The sequence below is a fragment of the Schistocerca serialis genome, chromosome 3, assembly GCF_023864345.2.
Source record: "Schistocerca serialis cubense isolate TAMUIC-IGC-003099 chromosome 3, iqSchSeri2.2, whole genome shotgun sequence".
Classification (NCBI taxonomy): Eukaryota; Metazoa; Arthropoda; class Insecta; order Orthoptera; family Acrididae; genus Schistocerca; species Schistocerca serialis.
In genome coordinates this window covers 80,284,002-80,308,933 of record NC_064640.1, presented here as the reverse complement: position 1 = coordinate 80,308,933, position 24,932 = coordinate 80,284,002, and the positions used below count along the sequence as shown (strand labels likewise).

The following is a 24,932-nucleotide window of genomic DNA, read 5'->3' as shown; positions in this document are numbered from 1 at the left end:
ATTTATATTCTTATAGATAACATACATTTCCCGTAAATTGCAAAGTAACAATCTTTTCTGCATGTATGTCTTCCTATCTAAAAGTCTAACTGAAATACTATCTTTTTTCCAGGGCGCACCCTACTATACTCATCACTTTCAAAAAAATTTCGCTCTCTACTAGCAACTTCTGCTGGTAATTTCCTGCTTTGCCTATTTTCGGGAAGTGCCAGAATGCCCTTCTCTGCCTTAAGCTTCCGAGCATTCTTCACCATTGTTTCGGACACGCCGAACTGAGCTGCTGTTTGTCTGACTGTCCAACTTACAGATGCCAAGGTTAAAATTTGTATCTGTTCTTTATGAATTGCATTCTGCATCTTGGCTTTCAGTTCAGTCAGCAAATGTGCATAGTTGGCACAGTTTCCACATTCCTTAATTTCACTAGCATCTTCAATTTGTCGGTTTACTCCCATTGCATTTACAGTTCTGTTTCTAATCACATTTTGAGCCTTTTGAATTTTCTTCTTCTCATATTGGGGCTTATCTCTGTAGCTTACTGTTCTCTTCAGGGGTGAAATACCGATAGACAATAAGCTACTATTTAATTCTTCTTTTGGTGTAAAGTCCTCATCAGAATGTCATGATGAGGCTGATAAAGCTTCATCCAAGTGTTTATTTAAGGTAGTCCTGAAAGCCAGACAAATTTTCTGACCTGGCTTTACGTTATTAACAAGCTACTTCTTCAACATATCAGAAACCTTATTAGCTGTTTCAGTATCAAGAGTGCGAATTCCTGCCTTAACATTATGATTCACCTTCCCAAAGTGATTGAAGCATTTTTTTGTAACCTCTCATATTGTGTCAATAACAGGGCTTCATGGTGTACACAAACTTGAGAGGTATTCCAGAATGAGATTTTCACTCTGCAGCGGAGTGTGCGCTGATATGAAACTTCCTGGCAGATTAAAACTGTGTGCCCGACCGAGACTCGAACTCGGGACCTTTGCCTTTCGCGGGCAAGTGCTCTACCAACTGAGCTACCGAAGCACGACTCACGACCGGTACTCACAGCTTCACTTCTGCCAGTACCTCGTCTCCTACCTTCCAAACTTTACAGAAGCTCTCCTGCGAACCATGCAGAACTAGCACTCCTGAAAGAAAGGATATTGCGGAGACATGGCTTAGCCACAGCCTGGGGGATGTTTCCAGAATGAGATTTTCACTCTGCAGCGGAGTGTGCGCTGATATGAAACTTCCTGGCAGATTAAAACTGTGTGCCCGACCGAGACTCGAACTCGGGACCTTTGCCTTTCGCGGGCAAGTGCTCTACCAACTGAGCTACCGAAGCACGACTCACGACCGGCACTCACAGCTTCACTTCTGCCAGTACCTCGTCTCCTACCTTCCAAACTTTACAGAAGCTCTCCTGGTTCGCAGGAGAGCTTCTGTAAAGTTTGGAAGGTAGGAGACGAGGTACTGGCAGAAGTGAAGCTGTGAGTACCGGTCGTGAGTCGTGCTTCGGTAGCTCAGTTGGTTGAGAGGTATTGTCCAGCTTTGCTTCAGAACATCGGACCAGCAACTCTTTTCCCTCATCACTAAAATCCGCAAACCATTTTAAAGCAGCTTCATGGCAAAGAAAGTGACATGACGCTTTGTTCCACTATCTCCTTGCCCAATTGAGCAGGAAGGTATGCTCTTCCCTTCTGCATCCATCTCTAATCAGTAACTAAATAATGTATTTGCCCTCTAAGTGCAAATTATAATCTGCTTAAATTTCAGTCAAATTGCTACTGAATGAAATTATACACAATGTATAATACCAATGGAAAAATCTAATAAGAGATATATGCTATAAAAGATACAATCAAAACAATTTTTTGTAAATTAGATTACAAACTTTGATGGTCTTACGAATCACTTAACAAGCCACACTCAGTCAAGAGAACCCACTCACTATGCTGCAAATACACCACTGAAATACTGATTGTTCAAACACGGCTCACAATAATGAAACAATCTGATTGTTAAAGTAATTGTTGCCATTATATTTTCTCTGTGAAACTAGTGGTTACTTATTTACCAAGGTAGTAGGCTACATTTAAGTGTGATTAAATACGAAATTAAAACTCTTAGATGTTTAACCAATCAATTTCACATGTTTCCCTAATAACTTTAAGACAAAAATTCACAGGTTACAACACCTAGGTATTAAATTCTCTGCAATGTTGATTGGAAAATTTACATCACTTGATGCATGATTCAAGCAAACCGATTCTTTTTTGGAAAAATGTTTTATACAATTGAATCCGAAAATTAGGTCTTCATTTTCCACTTGTAAATATTTACAATTTTGAGAAGTACAAAAAATATGAAGCTCTTTTCATTCAATTCATTGAATTCTTTATCATCTCTCTCTCTCTCTCTCTCTCTCTCTCTCTCTCTCTCTCTCTCTTTTTATACAAATGAGAAGTTTTATGCAGATGAACACTTACGATAAAAGCAGAAGGGCTACTTTTCACAGTTTTCAAATTTTTCTGACAGTCTCATTGCCTATTTACCAGATCTTTTTATTTCAGTTATTCAAGATACTAATAAACATTTATTAGGCATAATAAAAGGTTTCAGGTATAATTTGAGTGCCAGAAAAATGTGTTCAAACTTCCAGTGCGCCTCTTTGATGATACTACTTTTTAGGGCCTTATATGCTTGCATTGCAAAACCAAATCCACTTTTCTGGATAGTTTAGAATATGCTCTTTCTAATGACCATAGTTTAGAAGAGTTTGGAGAAAACACTTATTTGAAAAATTTGACTAAAAATACCCATTTTTAGCACTTTTTGCAAAATCGTCAACTTCACCCTGGATTTGTGGAATAATGGAAAGCAGTAGGAGTACGAAAATTTATATTCTAAGACCTTGTGTTGGTGAGTTAGGGTGTGCAAAGTTTCATGTACATCCCACAATTACTTTTGGAGATATAAAAAACTCGTGGTGTCACCGCCAGACACCACACTTGCTAGGTGGTAGCTTTAAATCGGCCGCGGTCCATTAGTACATGTCGGACCCGCGTGTCGCCACTGTCAGGGATCGCAGACCGAGCGCCACCACAAGGCAGGTCTCGAGAGACTGACTAGCACTCGCCCCAGTTGTACGGACGACTTTGCTAGCGACTACACTGACGAAGCATTGCTCATTAGCCGAGCCAATAGTCAGAATAGCCTTCAGCTAAGTCAATGGCTACGACCTAGCAAGGCACCATTAGTAACATTGCATGTATCTATGGAGTCTCACTTATAACGTCAATAGCGATGTACCAAGGATGGATTAAAGTTAAGTATTCCAGAAGCTACGTACTTTTCTTTATAGCATTCATTACGTATCCTGTTACAGACCTATCTCTTACCTGCGTGAACTAAACGCGTGCCTTTCGGCTACTTCCGTGGCGTGGCTGTCTTGCTACGCCACAACAAAACTAAAGGTCGCATTTTTTTTAAACAGCTTTTTTTTCCCCAAATTTGCTTCAAATTATCTATATGAAAATTGCTCAGAAATCCTTTTATTAATATTTTACTTTAAAGAGCTCTAGAAGTTATATAAGACGGCCAAGTTTTGTTTCTTTACTGCAAATACTTACAGAGATACCTCATCTCCAAGTTGCTGAAAATTCAAGGATGCACTATTGGAAGCTGTACTATGGTTTCAAACAAGTGACTATATCTCTGCAAGTATTAAATTTCATCAAAATCCATGATGGTGTTGTGGGAACATTTCTCGATATTAGACCACTTGGCACGGAATGGCCCTAGGTAAAAATGTATTTTTTTATCTGGAGAAGGTGTATGACATTACTTGGAGGCTATTACCTCAGACAGCTTCATGCATAGGGAGGCATTTAGGTGCCTTCATTATTGATGATTCCCTGTAAGAAGTAGTGTGCTTCATGGTAGTGTTTTAGGTGTGATTGTATTTGTAATAACTATAGATAGAACTTTACCCATGCGGAAGGGTCCCATTCAGTACTCTTTCTTTGGGAATGACACATCAGGTTTTAGTTACTCTCCCAACTTTGCAGTGAGCTGACACTGAGGTTGTTTGCTCTAGTTTTATACACCTTTATATAGTTTCTGTTTGATAGTGGATGCGTGATGTATGGATCTGCCAGACCATCATACCATCCCTCTAGGTCACCAGCACATGTAGCCAGTCTGTGTGGTGGAGCTCTTATGTACCCATTTGGCTGAGCCCCTGACAACACAAGGATCACACTACTGACACCCGAGTTGTTCCCTCCCAATGTATGCCAAGGAATGGTTGCTTGTCTTCCTGGAGCATCAGAACTCCTGGCAATGGCTGCATTGCCAGGCGACCCTTCCTGTGGCTGGGTGGCGCCCATGGGGAGAGCACTTGATCGGAGTGGGTAGTATCAGGGTGGATGCTTGGTGCATGAAGTGTATCAAGGTGCAAAAATTGGGCTGTTCTCAAATGGCCATCTCTCTTGAGTGGTGAAGAATCATTGAATGCTACTTCGTATGATCCTGCAGCCTTCCCTTCCCTGGCTGCACCCCCCCCCCCTCCCTTTCGGTTCCTGTTCTTACAGAATCCTGTACTCCCTCTGTGCTCTACCCCCTCCACCTCTGGAGGAGGAGGAGGAGGAGGAGGAGGAGGAGGAGGAGGAGGAGGAGTCTCAGGACAAGGTCCTCCCGGTGCCCCTGGAGGTGCCATCTCCCCTTTCGCAACCTGAGTCTGATCTCTTATTTATGTATACACCCCATCCTTCCCCCCTGCAGGTCCAGGAGTAGGAATAGGCCTGAGGTATTCCTGCCTGTCATAAGAGGCGAGTAAAAGGAGTCTCTCATCTTTCGACCTTTATGTGAAGTTCCCTTGTCGGGTTTGACCTCCATTTTTCAAAATTTTCCTGAAGAGCAAGCCAATTGGGGAAGGGTGCCTTACATGGTGCATCGTGTCCATTGTGCATTGAGATCTTTAGCCCACTTTCTCGTCAAGGCATTGGAGTCCCATTCATCCTCCATCTCTTGGGTGAGGACACCTTCCTGTACGCATTTTTCTCCACCCACTATGCAGTGTTGTTTTCTGCACTGACGATGACCATGGAGTTCTTTGCACCTCATATACAGCACGGTAGCCAGTCTGTTGTGGTGGGGCCGTCATGTACTGTGTTGGTTGTAGCCCCCTGATTACACAGGGATAGCTGTGCTGATGCCTGCGCCGTTAACTCCCCACATATGCCAAGGAGTAGATGCCTGTCAGGGACTCCCAGCAATGGCCATCCTGCCAGGTGGCCTTTGCTGCAGCTGGGTGGCACCCGTGGGGAGGGCCCCTGGTCGGAGTGGGTGGCATCAGGCGGATGACGCACAATGAAGCGTACAACGTCACCACTTGCTGCTGATCTAATGCCAGCAGTCTCTAAGCATTCAAAGTCTCAGTACAATGCAAGGAAGTATGATCCTAGATTATTCCCCTGCCTGGCCCCACCATGGGAGGAACGCCAGGCTAACGATGGCAGCGAAGCATATTCGTCCCGGTACCTCGTATGTAAGCGAGCTGATGGGGACTCCTTTGTCTTGATGAAGCCTCAGTTTTTTTGTAGAGCATTTACAGGACAAGTTTGGGGAGGTGGAGGGCTTGTCCAAAATGCTGTCAGTCACTCTTGATAAAAACAGCATCCCCTGCCCAGTCACAGGCATTACTCGCTTGTGACGAGCTAGGGGATGTTTCCATTACCCTCATGCCTCATAAGAGCTTAAATATGATTCAGGGTATCATATTTCACAGGGACCTTCTTTTTCAGTCCAACGAAGAGCTGTGTGCCAATTTAGAGTGATGAGGAGTTCATTTCGTCCGGCACATCCATCGGGGTCTGAGGGATAATGAGGTTGCCATCGGTGCCTCCATCTTGGCTTTTGTGGATGACACATTACCTGAGAAGTTCAAGGTGATACTTTAAGTGCACGAAGTTCTGGTGTATGTCTTCCTGCTGTATTTCCAGCATCACATGTCAAGATTGTGGACGTCCACCCCATCCCAATACTCCATGTGCACCAACTCTCATCTGTGTCAACTGTGGGGGGCATAATTCCCCTTGCTTACCAGACTGCAGGATTTTACAGCTAGAAAGGAAAATCATGGAATACAAGACACAGGGCTGATGGATAAGAGGAAATTTGAGCACCTACATCCAGTGGCTAGTACCACCTCTTATGCTGCTGCTACGAGAACAGTTGTAGCCCCATCAGTTCCGCAGGTTCTAGTCGGCTCTTGGAGCTGGAAGACTACACTTGCCCCCTTGATGGTGGGGGCACTTCCCTCCTTGTTGCTCCCGCACAACCTACCTTCGGAGCACTGCGGAAAATGCGATCCCGCATTCTTTCGGGTGCCCCCCGCAAAAGACAGTCCCTTGGTGGTCGCCGGAAGTCGCTGAGGCAATTAAGGAGTGTTGGTGAGCTCTACAGTGACATAAGCGGCACCCTTCCGTAGAGCACCTAACAGCCTTTAAATGGCTCCGTGCCCGCGAACCCAGCCTTTCGCACCCTCAAACGGTGGATGGAAAGCAAAGTCCTCTCATTCACTACATGCCCCAGTGAACCCTTTACAGAGTGGGAGCTCCTCATTGCCCATGCACATTGCCCCAACACAGCTCCTGGGCCAGATCGGATCCACAGTCAGGTGATTAAACATTTCTCGTCTGACTACAAGCAACATCTCCTTGTCATCTTCAACCGGGTCTGGTGTGATGGCATCTTTCCATCACAATGGCGGGAGAGCACCATCATTCCAGTGCTAAAACCTATTAAAAATCCGCTTGATGTGGATAGCTATTGGCCCATCAGCCGCACCAACATTCTCTGTAAGCTGCTGGAACGTATGGTGTGTCGGCAGTCGTTTTGGGTCCTGGAGTCACATGGCCTACTGGCTCCATGTCAGGGCGGCTCCTGCCAGGGTTGCTCTACCAATGATAACCTTGTGTCCCTCAAGTCTGCTATCTGAACAGCCTTCTCCAGAAGCCAACACCTGGTTGCCATCTTTTTTTACCTACGCAAAGCATATGACATGACCTAGCGACATCATATACTTGCCACATTGTATGAGTGGGGTCTTCAAGGCCCACTCCCGATTTTTAATCAAAATCTTCCTGCCTCTCTGCACTTTCCATATCCAAGTTGGTTCCTCCCATAGAACGAGGGACTGATGACCCAGCAGTTTGGTCCCCCCCCCCCCCTTTTTTAAACCTACCAATCACCCCGTCCTTGTTGAGATGACAACCACTGAACAAGTGATATGACCTCCTCTCAGCTTCTCTGTGTCTAACCTGGACTCTCACCTCATGATATTCTAGTGGAATTGCAACGGGTACTATTATCACCTACAGGAAATACAACGTTTTGGTTCCTGCTATTGTGTGTTCTGTCTTGCTCTTCAAAAAATGTGCTTCCGTGATGACCACTGTCCAACATTTCATGGTTATCGGTCTTTCTGTCGGAACTGTGCCAGCCCCGGGATAGCATCTGGAGGGGTCTGCACTTTGGTTCATTCTGATGTGGTTAGTGACTGGATCTCCCTTCATACCAACCTGGAAGCAATAGTGGTTATGATACAAACGACTCTGGCAATCACCGTTTGCAATGTCTACCTCCCTCCAGGTAGGCCACTTCCTTCTGTTGAACTGTCTACTTTAATAGAGCGACCCCTGCCCTCATTTCTCCTCCTCGGGAGGGAAACCTCCCCTGTGTGGGAGTGCCACTTCAATGGGTAGGGGTCTCCTAATTGACCAACTTATTACAGATGTTGTCTCCTCAATGACAGTTGCCCTACCCACTTCTCTGCTGCTCATGGAACTTTTTACTGCTATTGATCTCACTATCTCCATCCCTGCTCTCGTGACTTCCCTACACTGGTCACTGCTTGACAGTCTTTGTGACAGTGACCACTTTCTGGTGATTCTATCATTCCTCTGCTGCTACCAGGCATACAGGCCCCCACACTATTCATTCTGCAGGGCCAGTTGGCCTTTATATAAGTCTACTGTGTGCTTCGACACCTCTCTCTCGAATTGTATTGAAGTGGTTGTGCAGGGCATCTCTGCCACTATTCTTCATGCTGCTGGCACTGTTGTCACGCTATTCACAGGTCCCCCTCTTCGTCAACCAGTACTGTGGTGGACCAAGGATGTAGCAGTTGCTGTCCAGGTCCTCGGAAGGGTGCTGTAGCGATTTAAATTACATCCTTCACAGACCAACCTCCTCACTTTTAAGCGTCTCATTGCTAAGGCTTGTTCCTTATTAAGCAGAGTGAAAAGCAGTGCTGGGCTTGCTTTGTTTTCTCCCTGGGGACATATGCCTCTTCATCACAGTTTTGGTCCAAGCTCCAGTCTTCTGGGTTACCAGCCACAGTCAATAGTCCAGGCTCTTATCCTCCGAGGTGCTCTTTGTACTGATCCACTAGTCCTTGCAGAACATCTCGTGACACTTTGGGACAGCATCAGCATCTTCTTCCTTTCCAGCTACCTTTCTTCAGCAGAAATCCTGAGTTGAACACACACCCATCTGTTGCAGCCCCCACCACACTGAACTCTATAATGCACCCTTCACTGAGTGGGAATTCTTGCAGGTCCTTACCTCTTCACATTACATGGCCCGAGGCCCAGATTCCATCCACAACCAGGTAATCCAACAATTGGACATTAACCCAGAGGCAACATCAACTCAGGGTCTTCAACAGCATTTGGCTCACGGGTGCTTTCCTGTTTCAGTGGCAGGACATTATAGTTATACCTGTCCTTAAGCCCGGGAAGAACACGTCATCTCTCGGCAGCTACTGCCCGATCAGCCTGATGGATGTACTTTGTATATTGCTTGAGAGGATCATACATTAAATTTTGGGCATGCAGCTGCATAAATAAAATATCTTCCACTGATATTCTGGCCAGACGACACATGGCTGAAATATCAGTGGAAGAAATTTTATTTGTGCGGCTGCATGCCCAAAATTTAATGGATTGTTCGTTATGCCATGATAAGTTGAAAATGCACATGCTTGAGAGGATGGTTAGCTTCCAATTATGTTGGATACTATAGTCTCAGGGCCTTTTGTCCTTTTGTCAGTGAGGCTTTCGGGAAGAACTGTCTCCAACTTACCATTTACTCAGATTGAAAACAGTAATCTGACAGGTTTCTACTAATCGCCGGCACCTTATTGTGGTCTTCTTTGACCTACATAAGGCGTATGACACAGCCTGGCGCACCATCACATTTTAGTTACCCTCCATGACTGGGGCTTTCACAACCCATTTCTGATTTTTATCTGCGAGTTTTTGTTCCACCGGCTTTCCTGGGCTCGAGTTGGCACTTCACTCAGCACGCCTTGGATTCAGGAGAACTGTATCCCACAAGACTCTGTGTTAAGTGTCAGTCTCTTCCTCATAGCCATCAATGGGCTTGCAACTTCTGTTGGGCCTGTGGTTACCCAGATATTGTATGTCAGTGTTTTTTGCATCTGGTGCAGCTCTCTGTCTGTAGCATCTGCTGCACACCGGCTCCAACGTGCCATCCAACAGGCCTCTGCATGGACCATCTCCCACGGCTTCCAGTTTTGACCAGCTTGTAGGTGTACCACAGTCTCACATCTTGGGCCTTATTTTTGATAAAAAGCTGATGTGGCTACCCCATATTCATCACCTGAAGGCTACATGCATGCAGAAGCTTAATGCTTTCTGCCTCCTGGCACACACATCTTGGGGTGCAGATTGTGCTGCTCTTCTCCATCTTTACCATGCTCTGGTCTTGTCCAGTCTAGATTATGGTACTCAGGTTTATGGCTAAGCAGCTCCCTCCACTTTGAAAATACTTGACCCTGTTCACCATTGTGGGTGTGTGCCAAGCTATTTGCGCCTTTCGCAGTAGTCCCGTTGACAGTCTCCTCACAGAAGTGGGGATTCCTGCTCTACAAATATGATGGAGCCAACTCCCAGTTTCTTACGCAGTCACCATTTGTCGATTTCCTGACCATCCTATGTACCCTGTTTTCTTTGCACACAAGGGATGTCTCCCTCCTGATACACGCCCCCAGGTGGGATTGCAGGTTGGAATGCACCTCACTTCCCTCTGTCGGGATCTCCAGCTCCACTCACTGGACTGTATATTTCCTCCCACACCTCTCTTGGGTGGTGCTTAGACCATAGATTAGGATCAACCTATTTCAGGGTCCTAAGGTCTCTGTCACTCCTATGGTCTTCCGACATCTCATATGTTGCATCCTCACCACCATCTTCTACAATACAGGGCCAGTTTTGTTTCCCATGCACCAGCCTTGAATTTCATTCACCACCCACCCATGGAACAACTTTTATGTAATGTGAGAGTAATCGGGACTTAGGCAAAAAGTTGGTAATTTTACAAATTTGTGTGGTGAGCATTAGTGTATTTCTAGATGAATCACTGACTTGGCTGCCTAGAAGGCCTAGAATTGTTTTCAGTTTGACCAATTTTAGAGAGGAAACCAATGTAAATGTGATTTTTATAGCTTTATTTTGTCATATATTAAGAGTTCACATATTCCAACATAATGTATACAGACAAGTTCCGTTCTGCAGTTTACTGGTGTGTCAGTGGTAGATCTGTGTGTCCTGTACAGGGTGGAAGGGGACCAGGGAGGACTCAGGGTGTTGTACCAATCCCTCTAACCAACAAGTTTGAGGTGCTGTCTTTTACTGAAACTGTGCTGGTGGGACTCACCTAACCTCACCTATTTTGGGGAAACCTGTTTTGTCGGGTGTCAGTAGGCAACAAATGCAAAAGGGTGGGGGTGTATTAATTGTTGGAAACGGGTGGGGATGTATTAATTGTTGACAGTTTGAATGTATGGCAAATGATGGTACCCCCTGGGGAAATGGCAGCAAGGGACAGGAAAGGATACTAGCTGCAACCAATGTGTGTGTCTGGAGGCCTCATCCAACATGTTGAAGAATTCACAACAAAGTACCAGAGTGTAAAGCACTTGTGAAAGCAGCGAGGCCCACATAAATAAGGTACAGAAAGCGTGTTGAAACCTGAAATTGACAGCAGTGAGATTTTTGGGGAAAATTTAAGTGTTTATCAAATGAATAGGCAAATGGGAAATGGAGTGGGTATATTTGTCACAGTAGACAAGAAAATCAGATCCGCTGAGATAGAAATTGAAGCTACATGTGAAAGTTGATAGTGATATTTAGCTTGTGGGGCGCTCAACTGCGCGGTCATCAGTGCCCATACGAAGTCCCAATTTTTTACTCAAGCCAATTTTTACACAGTCCTATCTAGCCACTGTCACTGATGATGACGATACAAACATCCAATCCCTGGGCAGAGAATATCCCCACCCCGGCCGAGAATTGAACCCGGGACCCTGTGATCCAGAGGCAGCAACGCTAGCCACTAGACCTCGAGCTGCGAACACATGAGAGAGTGCTTGGGCAAGACTCAGTATAAAGGGTGATTGGATCCTTTTATCAGACACCAGACTCATCTGCTGATGTAACAGAGACCACCTCAATTTACTTGTATGTAAGTTCCCCAATCATAACATAGTCATCAGTGGAGACTTCAATCAACCAGCAATTAATTGGGAAGATTACAGTTTTGTTAGTGGTGGGCATGAAAAGACATCCTGTGAAACTTTACTAAATGCCTTCTCTGAAAACTATCCAGAGCAGATAGTTAGGATCCCCACTCGTGATGGAAACATATTGGATCTAATGGCAGCAAATAGGCCTGACCTCATTGGGATGTCCACATCGAAACTAGTAACAATGGTCGTGATAACAATGATTACCCAAGTGCAAAGGGCAACTAAAACAAGCAGAAATCTTATGTTCAATAACCCAGATAAAAAAAAAAAAATCTTTAGTGTCATATCTCAGTGATGCACTTGAAACTTTCAGCACAGGGCAGGAGCATGTAAAGGAACTCTGTTGCAAGTTTAAAAGAACAGTTGACCACGCACTGGATAGATATGTACCGAGTAGAACAGTTCATAATGGGAGGGAACCTCTATGGTATACAGTCACTGTAAAGAAACTTCTAAAGAAACAGAGATTACTGCATAATATGTATAAAACAAAGCATAGGGCTATAGAGAGAGAGATGTGTTGTTGTGGTCTTCAGTCCTGAGACTGGTTTGATGCAGCTCTCCATGCTACTCCATCCTGTGCAAGCTTCTTCATCTCCCAGTACCTACTGCAGGCTACATCCTTCTGAATATGCTTAGTGTATTCATCTCTTGGTCTCCCTCTAAGATTTTTACCCTCCACGCTGTCCTCCAGTACTAAATTGGTGATCCCTTGATGCCTCAGAACATGTTGTACCAACCGATCCCTTCTTCTAGTCAAATTGTGCCACGAACTCGTCTTCTCCCCAATTCTATTCAATACCTCCTCATTAGTTATGTGATCTACCCATATGCTGAATGAAACAGTTGGCTGTCAAGAGAGCAATGCGTGATGCCTTCAGTGACTTCCATAGTAGAATATTGTCAACTGATCTTTTGCAGAACCCTAAGAAATCCTAGTCATATGTAAAGGCTGTTAGTGGCACCAAAGTTAGTGTCCAGTCCCTAACAAATGAGACAGTAACTGAAATCGAGGGTAGCAAAGCAAAAGCTGAAATGCTTAACTCCGTTTACAAATGTTCCTTTACAAAGGAAAACCCAGGAGAATTTCCCCAGTTTAGTCCTCGTACCACTGAGAAGATGAATGAAATAAGGCTTAGCGTCATTGGTGTTGAGAAACAGCTGAAATTGTTAAAACTGAACAAAGCTCCAGGCCCTGATGAATGCGTCAGATTGTATCCTGAATTTGCAACTGAGTTAGCCCCTCTTCTAACTATAATCTATCACGGATTCCTCGAAGTAAAAACCCATGCCCAGTTCTTGGAAAAGGGTGCAGATCACACCTTTCTACAAGAAGGGTAGTAGACGTGATCCACAAAAACTACTGTCCAGTATCCTTGATGTTGATTTGTTGTTGACTCTTAGAACATATTCTGAGCTCAAACATAATGAGGTATGTTGAACAGAATAACCTCCTCAGTGCCAATCAGCAATGATTTCGAAAACATTGATCATGTGAAACGCAACTTGCACTTTTCTTACATCACATACTGAAAGCTGTGAATCAAGGCAACCAGATAGATGCAATATTTCTTGATTTCCAAAAAGCATTTGACTGAGTCCTGAACCTGCACTTATTGTCAAAAGTATGATCATATGGGATATCAAGTGAAATTTGTGACTGGAATGAGGACTTTTTGGTCGGGAGGATACAGCATGTTATCTTGGATGGAGAGTCATTGTCAGATTTAGAAGTGACTTCAGGTGTGCCCCAGGGAAGTGTATTGGGACCCGTGCTGTTCATGTAGTATATTAATGACCTTGCAGACAATATTAATAGTAAAGTCAGGCTTTTTGGAGTGGATGCAGTTATTTATGATGAAGTACTATCTGAAAGAAGCTGCATAAATATTCAGTCAGATCTTGATAAGGTTTCAACATGATGCAGATTGGCAACTTGCTCTAAATGTTCATAAATGTAAAATTTTACACTTAACAAACCAGAAAAACGTAGTATCCTATGACTATAATATCAGTGAGTCCCTGTTGGAATTGGCCAACTTGTACAAATACCTGGTTGTAAAACTTTTTAAGGCTATGAAATGGAATGGTCACATAGGTTCAGGGTAAAGCAGGTGGTAGACTTTGCTTTATCATTAGAATACTGGGGATGTACAATAGTCTAGGGAGGAGATCACTTTCAAATCAGTCACATGACCAGTTCTAGAATATTGCTCAAGTGTGTGGGGCCCATACCAGATAGGACTAACAGAGGAAATTGAACGTATACAGAACAACACAGCATGAATGGTCACAGGTTTGTGTAAACCGTGGGAGAGTGTCACATAAGAACTGAAGGAACTGAACTGGAAGACTCTTGAAGATAGACAGAAACTATTCCAAAAAGTTTGTCAACAAAGTTTCAAGAACTGACTTAAATGATTACTCTGAGGATAAGATTAGAATAATTACTGCATGCACAGAGGCATTCAGACAATCATTCTTTGTGTGCTCCATACTTCAATGGAACAGGAGGAAACCCTAATAACTGGTACAGTGGGAGCATACCCTCTGCCATGCACCTCATTGTGGTTTGTGGAGTGTAGATGTAGCTGTGGATGTAGATGATGCAGATGCACTCTATCTGTGTCTTAAGGTTCCATGTACTAGATATCTTCACAGTTTCTGTGCTGTGTTGTATGCTGTGGTCAAGATGGCACGAGCACATAGGTACAGTCCGATTACAAGGACAAAAATGACTGTCTACATGCTTCAGTATGTGCTGGCATCTCAAATAATCCTCATCTCAAGACACTAAAGATGATGAGGGGTGATGTTTCTCACCTGTTGCAACTCCATTAGTAGTCTTCAGACCTTTCAGCAATCACACCAACGGAGAAAATAGTGTAGAACATACAGGATTCCCTTTGCGTGCTTCAGTTGCTAGGGTAAGGTAGTGAAAGCAACAACATGGCTGTGGTATTCCACATTCTGATTGCAGAGGTGGGATGAAGCCACATTCATCGGTCTCTGTGTAGGACATAGAGCACTTTTCTGGGGTTTTCCGCTCCAGTGGGAAGCTGCATATGTTTGTGACACGTATGTCATACACTCTTCAGGATACTACATTTTAAGTGTTTGTCTTAGCTTTTAGCATGTAAGTGTGTCGTGTATTTTACAGTTTCATGTACTGTCTTAACTCCATACTATATGTTCTGGTTGGACATTGTGTTGTTCCAAAGTTGCTGGCTTAATCATTCACTTTTTGATTAGTGACCAACCAGATAAATATTTCTCCTCTGGTATTTTATCTCTCTTATCAGTGTTGTCATTTTACAGTTTTTAATAAGTGAGATAATACACATTTTCACAAGTGTACATGTACATGCTTGGTTTTCCAAATTTTTATGGAAGTTTTTAAACTTTTCTATTTTTAAACACTCATCATATTTGAGTGACATTGCTCAAGATCCCTGTGTAGAGCCCACTTGATCCCATAAGTAGAGCTTTTCATAACCCAAATTTTGTTGTGAACACCTCAGTACTTCACTAGACATGACACTATTGTAGGTGGTATGCCCTTGCATTTTTTTGCTGTTAAAGCCGACTTCAATGTGGACTTAGAACCACTTTAATGTGGACTGAGAATGCAGCTTGGCATTTTTACATTAAAAAAACATTGCCATATGTGAAAAAAGTTGACAAACATAGGACACTTGGGGATTTAACTTCGGACTACTGAATTCATTATTCCATAGAGTTTTGAGATTGCAGCTGGATGACATTGACTTCTTGCCATGTGTGTGTTTAGCACTGGAGGTTGCTAGCTCATATTGCAAACTTTATACCCAAAAAATTGATATGGAGACAGTTGTGCGAAGGCAGCTGCTACATGGGTGACATCTGTAGAGTTTCACGCCCTCTTTGAATATTGCTCCATCTATGGCACAAGGCGTGTGTGTAATGATAATACTACATGCATGCTCTCTGTTAGAATGTGGACTAAGAGTTAAGATTCAGGTGTCAAATTAATAAAATTAGTTGTCACTGGACGTTTCAGTAGTCAGTTTCCTTTCTGTATTTATTAAAGGACTCACTGGTTCCCACGCCATATCCAGTTGAAAGCAGTCATCACAATACGACCTTCTGCTAAACATATTTCCACTGATTTCTTAATTCCTGAGGGTATTTTCATTCTGTTGTTGGAACTACAAGAAAATGTGTTCTTTTTTTGCACCAGACACGTTTTGCGCTATGGAGATAAAACATCATTAGTGGTCTGTAATTAAAGATCTTTATAATTTGATTTTTTCTTAAGATCAAAAAACAGTTCAGTAACAATATGTTGCATTTTACTTATTGTGATTTCTGCTTGGTTTACATTGGGAAATGCCGTCTGCTAGCACATCTTTGCAGTTTTTCTTTGTTAGACACTGATACTTACAGTCTAATCTTTAGTTTCTCTGCAGAACTATGCATTTATCATGTTTTACCCAGCACACTTTTTCGCATGCCACTATTTTCTGTTTATTTTTACACTCCTAAGTGTGTGTCATGGTTTGTAGTGTTGCCTACATAACATTTCCACTGGTTTGTCTTTGACTTATACTCTTTTTTTCTTATTTAATTTAATTGTATGTGTGTAACTCTATTTAATTATGTTGCTGTGTGTTTATATACTGTGTAAGAGTAGTGAAGGAGTAGTAGTAATTTTTTTTGGTAGGGTAGGGAGAAGCCGTGATGAGTGAACATAAGAGTGTAGTAATGTGATGGAGTAAGAGTTGGAGGAGAAGGTGATGAGCAAGAAGTGAAATGAAACATAGAGGGGGGGTGGGGGGTTTGGTGTGTGGGTGGGAGAGTGTGAACGATGGAACAGGCTCTTTTATTTTTCATGTAATTTTCTCAGTTATTTTATGTAGTGTCTACTTTCCAATATTTATTTGGTCTCTGAGCAACCATTTATTTTGTGTTAATACTTTGTGTATGTGGAAATTTTCTTGGAAAGGGAGGAGATGTCTGTCTACTGATTCTCATGGTATTCATATCTTTTTCAATATTGCTTGGTCTGTGGTATTTTTGTGTTGGATGATTTGCAAATGTTGAATTGTTTGTACTGTATACTCTTACACAGTATGTACATACACAGCAACATAATTAACTAGAATTACACACATACAATTAAATAAAATACAAAAAAGTAAAAAAAAGAGTATAGGTCAAAGACAAACTAGAGGCAATGTTATGCAGGCAACACTACAAACCACAATACACACTTCGAAGTATAAAAAATATACAGAAACAGTGGTGTGCAAAGAAGTGAGCTGTGTAAAATGTGAGAAATGCATAGTCCCACAGAGAAACTAAAAATTAGTCTACAAGTATCAGTGTCTAAGAAAGAAAAACTGCAAAGATGTGCTAGCAGGCTATATATCCTGATATAGTCGAGAAACTGAGCAGAAATCACAGTAAGTAAAAAGTAACATATTGTTAATGAACTGTTTTTTGATCTTAAAGACAAATCAAATTATAAATATCTTTAATTACAGTTCACTGATAATGTTTTACTTCGATAAAGTGGAAAAAAAAAAAACCACGCGTTTTCTTGTAATTCCAATGGCAGAACAAAAATACCCTCAGGAACTGTAAAGCAGCTACGGACAATATGCCCACACAAATGAAGAATTCAGTTTCTTAATAATTGAATCCCAGAAGGATCTCGTCAAGGCCAAGACTTCTGTGGCAAAATAATCCATGGATTGTCGTGTGGAGATACAATGCTCAGCTATGGCTGACATACTCGGCTGCAAAAGGCAAGTGATTTAATATCTACAGAAAGAAAACGTTTTATGACTAGTGACCCATCTTGTGGCAACTAAATTAATTTTTATTGATTTAACTCCACTTACCTGCATACCGACAGAGCGCACTTGTAGTATCACAGTTACGCAACCGCCCATGCACCATAGATGGAGCAATACTCAAAGAGGGCATGGAACTCAATACAGATCGCTCATGTAGCAGCTGCCTTTGCATATGCAAATCTGCGTCTTTTTTTAAGTTAAGTTAGTGATGTGAGCTAGCAGTCTCCAGTCTAAACACTCCCCTGAAGATGGTTGCAGGGTTGTCAGCCAAAATATTGTGACAAGAAGTTGACATCATCTGGCTGCAATCTCAAAACTTCATGGAATACTCTTTATGCCAGGAAAACTTCAAGCATCACATTGGATTCATCATTTGTAACTTATCCCCTGAGTCACTAGCTGCACTTAAATCCTAGGATTATGATGATGATGATGATGATGATGATATGAATCAGATGCTGCAAAGTCCTGTGTAGAATGCAAATAATGGATGGAGCAAGGCTAAAACTCACCATATGGTTTGCACGTATAATGATCAACAGGCACATAAACAAGATTAGAATTGTCGTTAAACTTTCATGCACATAATGTAGTTCAATTGTCTCACTGCTGCACTAGTTTTTGTGTGTGTGTGTGTGTGTGTGTGTGTGTGTGTGTGTGTGTGTGTGTGTGTGTTTTAGGCTTTGATCATTTTATTGTTTACTCGTGATTGTATTGGTACTGTAAATTTTACTTGGTTCATGTTTACTGTTCGTGTATAGGTTCACAGTGGTGGTTTCATCAAGTTACTGGAGTTGTGCTTCAATGAACAAGCTTTGAGGTCTGTGCCAATGGATTTAGAACTTCCAGATTATTTCTGAAAATTTTCGACATGCTTAGCAAGATTCCTCAAGACTTTAGAAAATTTGAAAGAAATCGTTGCAAATTGCACCAGATCCTGTATGATACTCAGACAGCTTTGGATGAAATAGCGTCAGCAAATATATTTCCAGGTGGTAAGTAAGAATGACAGTTCAATTTTATTATCTGCGGGTTCCTGTATTTGTATACCTACAACACAAAAATCGCAGAACTCCCTTCCAATTGTGGTTACCAATACATCTTTAGAATCTTGTTTGTCTAAAAATACATACATCCTTTGAGACTGAACGTGAGTATAAAAGCTAGAAGTTTCCATATAAAAGCCCAGCTTTACTGTTTTGAACTCAAATGCACAGAAGGGGAAAAGTGGTTTTCTTGAAAAATAAAATAAAACAATGTAAACAAATATCAGTGGGTTCTCGACACACACTTGGATTTGAGATTTTGCAGGTAGAACTGCTGCAATTATTTTACTGAAATTTGAAATTTCTCCTATTGTGAAATACTAACCGATTTCAAGATTAATCTAAGCTGAATGTATTAATTGGAGTGGATGCACTATTTTTGGTTTATGTCCATCCTTTATAGTTGAATGTGGTTAATAAGCATATCCTTGTTGATCTAGTAATGGGTATTAAAAGAAGGTGCAGTTGTAGAAATTTGAGTTTGTAAATTTTTTTTATAATGTTCCATGGATTTAGTTAATTTCAAGGTTTTGAAGAGAAAATATTATGATTTCATTGGAGACAAATAAAAAGCAAGTGAAAATACCTGAATTAAGGATACAAATGAAATTTCTAGAGTGATTGGGTATACATTGTTAGGCAGGAAGAGAAGGATTAGTATTAGGGAAATCTTCAGGTGGAAATCCTGGGTAGAATAAGAACAATGGAATAAAGAAAGGAAGCTACTCATGGTATAGAGGAGGCATTGAACTGTAGGTAGGTACACTCTTTGACATAAAACTGGACCAGCGACCGGCCGCTACAAAGGCTAAGTCCGTGCCGATCGCAACGTGGGACAAATAAACTGGCCAACTCGCTAATTCTCTAAGTCTGGCAATCTGCACAATCTGGCAACACTGTAGACTGTGGCACTTCCTGGAGGAAGTCTTGTCCCATATAAGAGAAACCATACACTGTTTACGCCCGTGGTATAGCGGTACCGTGCGTTGTTTCTGTCTACAACGTCTGTGGATCGGAACTAGTTGGCGCAAAAATTTTTTATAGCCTCTTCCAACTGAATGTTGAAGACATGAATGTAATGGTAATGCAGATTCGATCTATTTCACTTTCTATCACACCGATAACAAACTTTTATCCAGTAACCATTTTGTGGCAGATTTCTTGCCGTGTGTCCTCCTCTGGACGTTGCATGCGGCAAAGCTCCGGGATCCACTTGCCGGCTACTGGCAGCAGCCGTCGCGACAGCAGCAGCGCAGATCTCCCCGTTCTTTATCGAAAGTGCCCACTACCGCTCATCGCTTTTGATAATTTAAAACGCTTTATTATTATTAAATGTTACTCCATAGAAGATTTCTACGATTTCAATTCACACTCGAAAGAAACATAGACCGACGCCCTCATTAGTAGATGGGTACTGTATTACATTCAAAAATGTTCAAATGTGTGTGAAATCTTATGGGACTTAGCTGCTAAGATCAACAGTCCCTAAGCTTACACACTACGTAATCTAAATTATCCTAAGGACAAACACACACACCCGTGCCCGAGGGAGGACTCAAACCTCCGCCGGGACCAGCCGCACAGTCCATGACTATATTACATTAATCGGCAAGAGCTGCATATGGTCCGAAATTAATTTGACAGACTTAGACGAAATTAAACCACCTCACTACATTCGATGAATTTATAAATGCTTCATACCTCCTTCTTTTCCTTTCCAAGTCCATTATTTATGCAACTTTCGGCCAATATTCGGATGTTTTCGTCAAGCCAGAGTAAGCGTCTGTGGTGTAAAGTGTATTACAGTTTTTTGTTTCATTCCTTATGGTCAGTCTATGCGATAAACTGTGTAAATACCTTCCAATGCATGCTCTGTAGCAGTGCAGGAACACTGCACATTTGGAGTTCCATGTATGGATTCAGGAAGTATTTAACGTTGATCGGAAGTGATAGTTAAGGTCATCAGATTTAAACCAGAAAAAGTTATCGATTTTGAGCTTTCATAGAATGGAAAGGAATTGCTAACGGCGGTGTCAGCAAATGTCTACAGTTAAATGCTATTGCAAAATTTAGAAGAGAGGAACTACATTTATCTACATGTTCACTTCATACACAAACTCCTGACATGTTAGACCTATATGACGAACAAAGCTCAAATTCGAATCGTTGGCAGCAAGTTTGAATCTTTTCGGAAACTATTTTACAGTGAAGTATCTTGACATTTGCAAAACAGACATTCATGATATTAACATAATTTACTGAGACGAAATCGCAAGGAGATTTATCTGTAAGGCATCCTTCAGATTTAGCAGTTTGCAACTCCACTAGTTAAAATGGAAAATAAAACGTTGTGTTCAGCGGCCTTCACCGAGATTGGAACTGCCATTTCATATAGCAGAAGCATTGTAACGCATAAGGGAATCGCTGAGCTAACGACACACTGGCGGCAACAGGCGGACTATAGTCATTGCGATATTGCCTGAGCCTCAAACCGCAACATTAAACACACAAACAGGTATTACTTATGTGAAGAGTGCCGTTCTTGGAGTCCAGAAATTAAATGTACTTTCTATGTGTCTCATCTTACAGTGGATTATATCGTATGAGTCTTCGATGTAAAAAACGAATTCCAAGTAAATTTAGCGACGTAATGCTGGGCTACACCCGGAAGTGAATGCACTCTCACAATGTTGACAAATACTTGCTATGACACTGCCAATTCTCAGCTCTCTTAAGAGACAGCTCTTTAGCGCAATGCTTGTCGTGATTGTCCGATACGGTTCTTCAGAGGAGAGACGCGCGTATACGTTTGGTTTTTATGCGGCGTTCTCCCCTGATAGTTTCTGACGTAGCCATGTGGGCTATGTATACATTTGAGGCATTCAGTTATCATTAATCCAGAATGAATTAAGTTTCAGCTTCCGGCGTGGAAGAAGGCTGTTGACGCCGACATTATATCGTTACAACACAGGGAAAGCAAAACGGATGATTCAGTGTTTCTCATTCAGCATAAAGCACGTGAGATAATTTTCCGTAATGTTCATAGTCGTCTCAAAATATGAACGAAGTAAAAATACATCGAAAGCTTATTTTAATTGGATATAATGTAAGATATCAAACACTTTGCACCTAGATGTCGAATGTGTCCACGTGCAATCTTTTGCAGCATACATATAGAATGTCATGATTACCACAAGTCTTAATAAATATGTTAGTATGGATGGATGCAAGAAGAGACGCAGGCAAGAAATATTCTATTCCACATGGCATTCATTTCATTTGAGATTTAAGAAGAAGTAAAGCGGGATATTACTTTCGTTAACACGAAAGATATGCCGCACATATGGATAACGAGGAAGTCTGTGTCTTCACACGTTTCCTCCTTGAAATGTGTATGCTCTATTATATACGAAGTAGCCTGATCATTGTTTCCGTGATGTTATCCTCTTGTTTGGCCCCTACACGATGAACAGATTCCATATGCATGTCTCTGCATGAAAGTAGTTGTTCGAACCCATCCTGAGCTGTTTTTTGTGTATTTGCTTGGAATTCATTAAGCAGGCCCCCTCGAGGGTTAGGTCTCCAAACTAAACCGCTTTTTATCCACTGGCATAATTTATTCAGACAGCATCAGCACAAGACTACCAAACAAGCCCTTCATTTAATATCCTGCCTAAAGACTGTCGTTTCTTTCTTAATAGTGATCCTTGACAAAGTATTTTAATGAAGCTTATATCTGTGTGACAGATAACTGAAAAAAGATATTCTTTTATTTTGTCAGTCTTCCTTTCTCCACTGAGTTGTAAATGGTTCTCTTTATAAAACGTGTAGTAGCATCACAAGGGCAACTGTCGCAATGCAGTCGCAGTGGAATTGTGAGAGAGTAGGGTGCGTGTGGTTGCACTGATTGAGCATGGCAGCTATTCGGCATCAGAACCTGGAGAAAAGTGTGAAGTACCGGCAAGAACAGCTAGACGCTGGTGGAAAGGATACAAGGAAAGGGGCTATATAGGGCGGAAAAGAGGAAGTGGACAGCTCAGTGTGTCTACCGCAGCAGATGATAAACGTGTTTTGGTGAATATACATGCTAATCCATTCCTCAGTAGCCATGCCCTGAAATAGCTATCTGTTTCCTGGCAGTGGAAAGACTGTTACGAGGAGACTGAAAGACGTCGGATTATATTGTCGGAGAGCTGTTATAAAGCAGCAATTAACTGATTATCAGAGGGCTGACCGCATGGCTTTTTCAGCGGAATATATCGACTGACTGGAGTAGAGTAATCTTTTCGGATGATAAAATATTTTCTTTTGTAGCGACGCCCCTGTTGAAGTGAGACACGAAATTTTTTCCATAAAGTTATCAGTTTATGCAGTTAGTGACTTTACATTTGTAGTAGGCACAAAATAATAAATATAAACAGTTCCCTATATCATGATTTTAGTAGTTCATCCCTCATCTGATAAATAAATGTGACCCTTGAATTTGTGAATATTTTCATTAACACGCAAATGTTTTTAGCATTTGGTATACCGCCCACGAGGACAATGCTTCCAGCCATTACATTTTCTCTTCTTATGCTTCTCTCCACAGTTAATTCTTATACGACGCTGTGATTCGTTTCTATCTCCTTCTACCTAGTTTTGGTCATTTTCTGCTACATTCAGTATCCTGTGACCTGTAGGCGGACCATAGTTTATTTTTTCAGATCCCACTTTCACTTCCAAAGAAGAGCACTCCACATCATCCATTTTGCAGTGTGTTTCTATATTTCTATCACTTGTATGTTTACTTCAAAGAATATTATTCGTAAACATAAATGGTTTGCTATCGCTGTTCTTCGCTTTACTTTTGTTAAGCATCTGGTCCTGAAGTGCTGTACTTTTAATGCCATCAGTTTTTATTGCTGTGTTCATATGTTTATTACTTTTTCTCATTGCCATTACAATTTGTTGTTGTTCTCACATTTCAGTGTTATTCTTTTCTCGATTTTCAGACAATACCTGCAAAATATTGTTTATTCTGTTTAAATCTGGAACTATTAGGAAATTGTTAACATATGTGATGCAGCGTATCTTTTCACAATTGAATTTAACTGTTAATATTTCCCCTTCTGTTGCTTGTATTGCTTCTGTAATATATATAGATACACATGGTGTTAAGAAGTGGTGTTCCATACTTTGCGAGTCGGTAGTATGGACCAAAAGAAGACAACCTGCATATTGTAGGAGCTACACGCACTTCTTCAGTACAAGAGAAGTGTTTTAAGTAGAACAACAGATGTTTTTCACAGGAGTAAAGGTGAAGAAGTGCTCAGTGCTCTTAAGATATTGATTTCAGACTCATTTCTCTTGTTTAGTGGATATGTTTGTCTTGTTTCTGTCCATCCTATCAGCTTTCAAAATGTGGATTACTTGTTTTTAATACCCTGTATTCGAAGCAGATATGTAGACAAAGGATGCCCATACTCATTTCCAGACATTATATTCCTATTTTATTCCGTTTGTATTTGTTATTGGGCTCTAATGTATTAAAAAATTGGAACCAATCAGCTCAGTCCAGGCCAGTTTTTTACAATAGTAAAATTATACCTTCCATTTCAAACCATTCCTATATCAATGAAGGAATTATTTCTTTATTGATTCATTTCTTCTCTTTTAAATAGCATACAAACCTTTAACTGATTTAGTTATTCTTATTTTGTTCCCTAATAGGCCTGCCCCAATAAACCGATCTATGTTTCCTTTTATTAAAATTGTACGACATTCATATGTTTCTTGGAGGCATGCTTTACTTTTCACTGTTGAATACCTTGGCTGATTTTTCTTTTAAAGTTAAGCATAAGATAAAAATACTTTACAGTGCTTTACTAACATTACAATCATGAACTATGACATATCCCCCAAGGTATACACTCTTTTTCTCCAGGTAACTTCTCGAAACTTAGAATATAATTGCGCAGTAATGTCCACATGTAAAACTAAAATGTGTTCAACGTTTCGTAAGTGTATTTCCTCATCTCCTGGCATGGGTGAATGATAACACATCTGTCAAACAGGAGAGGCGAGGTCTGTATCACCTAATCCCTGGTTGTTCGCGCTCGTTTCTGCCATCCACTTTGACATGGGAAGTGCCTGATGACGGGGCTAGGAATCGGAGAGTGAACATACTGGTGACGTACTTTGTGGTTCTTGGTGTCTCAGCCTAAAGCCGTTCACCCTAGTGTGCTTTCTGTCAGGAAATATCGTCCTCAGAAAGTGGACAGGATGGTTTTCTCTTCCTTTGAAATTGTAAGATAGCCGCATCAGCATGTTTCCAAGATAGTACACAGTTGTTCATGAGATTTGTTTCTCGTAAATCTTTTTCTTTATTCCTCCTTTACATTCAATTTTGATATCAGCTGACAACTGCCTGCATTGCCTTGATTAAAAATTATATGACAAACAAAC

The 24,932-nt window shown here is 41.5% G+C and overlaps 1 protein-coding gene across 2 annotated transcripts in view; it reads left to right on the top strand.

Annotated features, from left to right (window-relative positions):
- The window catches only part of LOC126469740 (dual serine/threonine and tyrosine protein kinase-like), a 339,571-nt gene that overhangs the window by 18,601 nt on the left and 296,038 nt on the right, over positions 1-24,932 (top strand). For both annotated transcript variants that reach the window (XM_050096949.1, XM_050096948.1), the window contains one exon: positions 18,201-18,434. In XM_050096949.1, coding sequence (XP_049952906.1) covers positions 18,311-18,434 — 124 coding nt within the window. In that variant the 5' untranslated portion in view covers positions 18,201-18,310. The remainder of the gene's footprint in view (positions 1-18,200; positions 18,435-24,932) is intronic.